We start from the raw sequence: 7,243 nt of genomic DNA, 5'->3' as shown, positions 1-7,243 counted from the left end.
TAAGTATACGTATTACTACGTACAAGCTAAATAGTAAAATTATTATTTATCACATTACATTGTATCATTATTGCATGTGTTTAGGTATCTACTTTCATTCCGGCCTATATAATTTAATTCTGTATAATTTATGGAAATTAATCATTTCGTTTTATATAAATAATATACGTTGGCTACACACACAATTTAATTGCAGTGCAATTGCTGTGTAATGAACCAGTTATTTAGATATTGTTCATAAGAACAGTGTTTATGTTTCTTACTAGTCCGAACTGTTATTCAGAATCCGATGTGGTCAGCAAGTTTTGTCCGCCGTTAAGTTTTTCTATTTTCTCTTTATTTTGTAAACGTGTGCGAAACATTTTACTTTCATCTGCACATTTAGTCGTAATGCTGGTCCTGAAAGAACGTAAGTATTACTACATTGTTCTACAGGATACATATAATTTATATATAGGTATATAATTATACATACATGTTATAGAAATTCCTATTAATGAATATGATATTGATCCATAGCTTAAACATACACATCCATAACTTACAAAGAACAAAAGGTATTAAATCGGCAAATAATAAAATATCACCGATTGGAAAAACAAACATCAAAATTGGTTCACAATTAATAAGATATCGCCTAATTTGTCGGGTGGCTAGTGACTATTTGTAAGTACTTAAATATATTACTAAGACCAGTATTTACTTTAATAAATTAGTATTTATAGCTTACCTTACGACACTTTCTGGAACGTTACAACGCTCTACGACAGTTATTACAATATCATTCACTAACTCTGGGTTTAATCTCTTCTTCGCGGGCTTATTTGGAAACGCAGGCGATGGTTTCCCAGTTAGAGAATGTGTCGCCAAAACTCTGCAATATAAAAAGTAAATGGTATGGTAAGCCCTTAATTAATATTACGACAGCTGGGACATCATTTAATTTTGAATATAATATATATATTAACGGTTTATAAAATAGTCGTATATAGGAATAGGTCGAATCGTACGCGTTCGTAGCGACATCTACCGCGAGCGGTACAAAATATATGAATGAAAAATTTTATTCGCAAATAAAAACTGTTTGACGCCATTATTAAATTGCGTCCCATATGAAACGTTAACCATTTCTAAAATTATCATTAAAATCAGTTCACAATTTCATAACAGCTATAAGTTTATGCCGTATATTGCAGACATATGAAAATAATTATTTGAGAAGCAATAACAAAAGACTTTTTGAATTTGTTTTAATGGGAACAGGTTGGTAGGTATATATAGACAAAATTATTTTACCGGCGCGAGAAAACGGCCGTCAACAATTTCCTAGTAACAGTTGTGTAGGACGACCAATTCATCTGCTTTAATAATCTTGTTGGCACTCTTGCATGGCCCTCTCCAATTGGTACCTGGAGATAGAAAAATAATGTTTAATTTGAATACATTTATATACAAACACAGTCATTCTTGGGCATCCCAGTGTTCATACTTCCACACGGTTTGACTTCATGTTAACCCTAACATCCTTCAATAAGACGTTTTAGGTATATTATAGGACTCCTATAATATACCTAAAACGTTTGTAGTTAGACGAATGTCTACACCATACTGTGGCCATACCATATATATGTAAATATTCTAATATCTAGGATATGTTTATTAGCCATTATCTATAAAACCTATATATATGTATGTTATTATTCGAGGATTATTTTCGAAATAAAGAATTTATGCAATAAAAAATACTAAACTATACATAGATGGACCTCACATTAGACAATATACATACATATACATGTCGTATTATATCACGTATATGTTGAAGTCTATTATTGTTAAATATGTCAAGACATGTAGGACAAAATGTGACATTGTGTGACAAGTGTGGATTATGTCATCATTCAGCCCATGTCACATAATGGCACATTTTGTCCTACATGTCTTGACATATTTTCGACTCGACTCCTCGTGTCACATGTAACGCAAATTATGGATGGACCCGAATATGTACCAACATCTACTTTTTTTTTAAATACTTCGATATTTATATAGAAATATTTACCTTTTCGTTGGTGATGATGTTCACATTGCGATTTCGTAGTGCACTTTTATTATTCTTCACTGGTTTATTTCCTATTTGACTGTCAGAATCATTGACATTTGATTCGTTCTTATCATGTTCGGGTACTGAATTCTCTTTTCCAATCTAAAAAACGAATTAGTCACTCATTATTGTGTTTCCTCTAATATGGTTGACATCATATCAGTAGTAATTTGTAATGTTATGTTATCTGTGGTAGTAATGATATAAAAAGGTAAAGTTTGGTGTGAATGTTGCAAGTAATTACCTACCTAAGAGTCATTAGACCTCCTACATTTAAAAATATGTTGAACAATAGGTATTCATTCAGAACGAACAACAATGTGCACGTAAGCTGTAATGTACCTTAGATTAAGTATATTAATTAATTTAAGATATGCATAATATTAAGTTCATTAGAAAATGTATCTTAATCTAAGTACTATAGATCTCAGTCCTCATGAAATTGAACAGCTTTCCATACAACACTAAAACACGATTATAAACATAATGTCGTATTCGCGATTTTTAAGTTACTAATAAATACAATATATGTAAAAAGTCTTTGTCAATATACAATTGACCACTCATGCTTCTACATATTTAAAATTCATATTATAAACATCATATTATTTATCGTTCATTTCGTATCACTCGTTCGTTTATTCGATCATAGTTTCATGCTCCGAGATGGATAAGTAGTTCTGGTACTTAGGTAAATACGCTATTATTTGTATGACGTTAATACATATAATAAATAACTTATATAGAAATTTAAAAATATTGTATCTAAACTGTATATATACGTATGTCACTAAACAAATGAAACGTTCGATCATTGCTTCTTCTCGGTATTCAGATTTATACGTCACTTGCCTTTAATTGCCCGTTTGAAACACCCTCAGTGTCACTGGTGTCGTCTTCTACGCAACCACAGTTGTCTTGATAAATGTGTAATAATTGGTGCATATTCGTTAATTTTGCTTCAAGTTTTGGATTACCCTGCTTTTTATTTTTATTTGTTGTTTTTGAAGTAACGTTCAGATATCCGCATGAGTTCTAAGAAAAAAATGTTCTTCATTAACATCAAATTTTGCCACAAAAGAATGTGTCTATTATCTCGACATTTTGTTTTTTAATTTTATGTAATTCTGAATAAAAGACGCTGAACCACTTTCACCAAGCAAAAAAAGTGGAAATCTGAAATAAAACTTATCACGTAATCGCGTAAATTATAAGCGTTTTACAAATTCTTTTTAATGTTTGGAAAGTTGTTCAGTATCATGAATATCTACGACTGAATTTCAGAATCGCGCACGCTTAAGACTAACCATGTACAATATAATTAAAATAATTAGGCCTTGTAATAAAAAACTATTTTTATTCTTACCTTTTTATTTTTTATAGGCGTCGAGTTTCCCAAAGGTTTCATTTTTAAAGTCGATGCAGACTCGCAGTCAGAGGTGGGGGACTTTAAATGATTAATACTAATTGCAGAACGCATAGGACTACTCGATCTGGTTAATCTATGCCTGTTGCAACGTAAAGAGCGCCTTGTAGTTGCATTCAAAGTGCTTGGTCCAGGTTTTGGATCCTCTATGGATGATGGAGGCGACGACAACTGAAAAATTGTACGCTTATGTAAGCTTAAAGGAGAATCTTCGCGAGATATTCTTTTACAATTACCAAATATTTTAATTCCGGAAAACATTTAAAACAGTACAAATCTAAGAAGGGTATCGTTTCAAAAAGAAATTAGTTCTATATTGCTAAAGATATTTCATATTACACTAATAAAAGATACTGTATAATACAGAATCTTCTTTTAGAAATCGATTGAAAATAATTCTTAATTATATTATATATAATAATAAAATATAAAGGAATATATAATATTATACATAAATTATTTAATTTACAAATCTTTTCTGTTTATCTATACGTTTGTGCTCGCTAATCTCAGAAACGGCTTAAACGATTTGGGTGTCTATTAGTAAGTTTGTCTTCATTTTATTCTAGTTTGTTTACAAACTAAAATACTTTTACGGGTACGAAATCTTGCTAATATATAATAAAATAAAGTACAATTGCGACCATAAGCACGAAGCATATTAATCTATGTAAGTATACAAAATTATTGACTTACCCTTGTCGCTCGAGAAAATAAAGTCATTAAAATATTCGCAGCATCAATTTCCTCGCCCGTCGTCTGGACTGCATCTACAGTTAAGAAAGTTAAAAATAACAAAAAAATAACTAGATAAGAAAGTGCTATGCATCTATAAATGAACTATTTTCTTTATGTCGATGTAAAGAAAATCTTGTCCAAAATATCATAAGGTGTTTATTATTAAATCAGTTAAACATCATAATTTATATCAAGACTGCCTCGATCTTTACCAATATTTTTTTTTACAAATAAGTATTTTCAGTACATAAATATATGCTGAAAAATATAATTTCCAAACAAAATAGATATATAATTAACAAATTTTATATGTATATAATAAATAAATATATAAAATATTTTTTTAACATTAGTTTCCTATTATTATAGTTAATACTAATGCAAGTATGTCTTTGTTTCTTTGTTACGTTTTCATGGCTAAACGGCTGGACGGTTCTTAATTAATTTGGTGTAAATAGATATAAATTTTATACATTAGCTATTTTTTATCTCAAAGATGTAGACTAGTAGTGTACTTCTTATATTTATTATATAATTGTATAATATAATAATTCTCACTTTGTGGATGGAAATACCGCGGTTGGCGTAGATCCATAAGGGCCTGCATGGCTTCCATTTCTGTGTTTGTGATTATTCTTGTCGATATTATTTTCATCATTGTTTAATCGTACTGGAAAATAAAATTATTGTGTACATTCAGTACCACAAAATATCCAATACATAATCCACACGTAACTAATATTTTAAAAGCGCCAATGGGACTGTCTTGTGTTTTATAACTAATTAGTTAAATGGATTTTGATGAAATTTCATATAAGTATTTGATTATTAGGTGCTTATATGAATATATAAATCGTATAAAAAAATAGTCCTTTATTATTAGACTCCAATTGGTCCTACACATATATTATATTGAGTAATTCCTTTAAATACATATATACAATCATATTAGTGATTTACATTCAATCAACAATTTTCTTATTTTGTACCGAAAATAATTTTAGATTTTAGATTCTATAATATATTCTCATTATACAAATAGGTATATATTATAATAATTTTATAAAATAATACTTACTGCTTCGCCTTAACTAAACTCAGCAATCCTTATATGTCAATAAGTCACACATGAAACACTTTATTTAATATATATAGATGATACACTCACTTTGAATATTAACTTGTACTTGAAAAAATATTGAAATTGCTAGAAAAATAGTACAGGACCCCTGTCACCACTCGCGTCGGACTGTCGATCTGTACTGATTTAAAATTCGCAAACATTGAATTTTATTATTTAACCACACAATCAGGTAAGAAAGTTCAACCCTTCAACCTTTTAGTTATCTGCAAATTTTTATTGATGAATAGAAACTAGTATATCGGGGTCCATTGTTTCGTGGGCGAGACAATACATCGCTGTTACAAAAATATCATCCTAATTACGAGTAGGTACCTATGTTCATATGAACTTACTTTATTTTGTTTCAGAATAGATCAGGTAAGTATATTTAGTAACAAAAGATTTCAACTTTTCTGAGAAGTTTAGTTAAGAACATAATATATTACATTTTTGCACGTGGCTTTTTATGAAGAAACTAGCATCTGCGTATTTGTCTGCATGCTTGGGATATCTTAAATGTCTATGGCACCTATCATAAAACATATAACTATGGTATGTTTTCTCTATTACAAATACTAAGTTTAGGCAACATTTTATTTATAATTTCTATATAAAATATGAAAATTATTGATAAATTAATTGAAATGATTGCTCCCTCTTGCGGTAATTCTTACGGAGGGTTTGATCGAATAAGGTTACGGCTCCTGATTAATCACGTACAGTCGTATCTGAAAAGTTTATAGCATAGTTAAAAGTCAATTCGTCTTATCTACAGAGCGATTTGACGATTGGTTTAATTTGTTAAAAAAACCTCCAATTTAAATTTAAACTTATTTGAATCCATTTCACATATAAATTCTAAAGAGTAATTAAGTTAGTACTTAGGCTAGGTAGGCAATTTCAAATTGTAATAATGTTAATATTGACAAATATTTCGTTGTTTTTAAATAACAAATAATCATTAGCTTCTCTATTGTCAGAACAAAATATTTTTAGCTATTGAAAAGTGCCCATTACGCACGTTAATTGATCGTTTCAAATTAGAAATAATATTATTTTTTGTATAAAGTGCCACTCGATGGACTTAAAAAGTTCTTAAATGGCCTTTTTTATTACATGAAAACAATAACTGAACACTATTAATTTTACATGGCAGATTCTGGTGAAGAGTGTTATTCGTAAATCATAGATTATTCCATTCTGTAACCCACAATTCAGGCAAAATAAAACTATTTGTAATATTTTAACCTCAGGCTTCAGAATCTTTATATAGGATGTGTGTGCTCGAGAGGTAGCGCTTCCTACGTTACGTAACTTTCGTAGCTTCAGTAGCACACAGGTTACGTGCCACAACGCGCGCGGTATTTCATTCGTAGCTATAAATCTTATTAATATTATATTCTAAACGCGAATGTTTGTGTTTATGGATGGATGTTTGTTACTCTTTCACGCAAAAACTACTGAACGGATTTTAATGAAACTTTACACGGGTGAACCGAGGGCACATCTAGTACATACATACATACATTGCTAGACGTGCTGCTACGCTACTTTACATTGAAGTCAGATTTTGATTTTATATCTATTTACATGAAAAAGAATGAAGTTCATCTCTTCAACTCAACTGTATTTTAGTAATCTACAGTACATCTGTAACGTTACTGAAAATTACATTTATACAGCGATTGTAATGATTCTTTTTAATCGTAGGTACCTACAATTAGTATTAGTATAGGGCTTTCATCAAAATCCGTTCTGTACTTTTTGCGTGACAGAGTAACCATCCATAAACACAAACATTCGCGTTTATAATATTATTAAGAATATTCCAAAGGATGTTGGCTATATTTAT

The 7,243-nt window shown here is 29.9% G+C and overlaps 1 protein-coding gene across 1 annotated transcript; it reads right to left on the bottom strand.

The window, feature by feature from the left end:
- Positions 1–275: 275 nt before the first annotated feature.
- On the bottom strand, positions 276–4,884 carry LOC131847105 (protein insensitive-like). The gene is made up of 8 exons (XM_059196573.1): positions 4,827–4,884; positions 4,227–4,300; positions 3,471–3,701; positions 2,957–3,139; positions 2,063–2,206; positions 1,297–1,409; positions 731–874; positions 276–399 (listed from the first exon to the last, which is right to left on the bottom strand). The coding sequence occupies exons 1-8, from the start codon at positions 4,882–4,884 to the stop codon at positions 276–278; spliced, it is 1,071 nt and encodes a 356-aa protein (XP_059052556.1).
- Between the last annotated feature and the right edge of the window lie 2,359 nt (positions 4,885–7,243).

Source organism: Achroia grisella, unplaced genomic scaffold (genome assembly GCF_030625045.1).
Source record: "Achroia grisella isolate CSIRO2021 unplaced genomic scaffold, CSIRO_AGI_Agris_v1 utg516, whole genome shotgun sequence".
Taxonomy (NCBI): Eukaryota; Metazoa; Arthropoda; class Insecta; order Lepidoptera; family Pyralidae; genus Achroia; species Achroia grisella.
Note: the sequence above shows the minus strand (reverse complement) of the source record. Positions and strands in the feature narration are given on the sequence as shown.

Bases quoted from the DNA above. Each gene is read 5' to 3' on its own strand.
- LOC131847105 (XM_059196573.1), bottom strand. From the start codon at position 4,884: ATGGAAGCCATGCAGGCCCTTATGGATCTACGCCAACCGCGGTATTTC. The intron at 3,702-4,226 runs GTAAGTCAATAA...ACAATTTTTCAG, and splicing joins TATTTTCTCGAGCGACAAGG to TTGTCGTCGCCTCCATCATC. The intron at 2,207-2,956 runs GCAAGTGACGTA...TTCGTTTTTTAG, and splicing joins TTTCAAACGGGCAATTAAAG to ATTGGAAAAGAGAATTCAGT.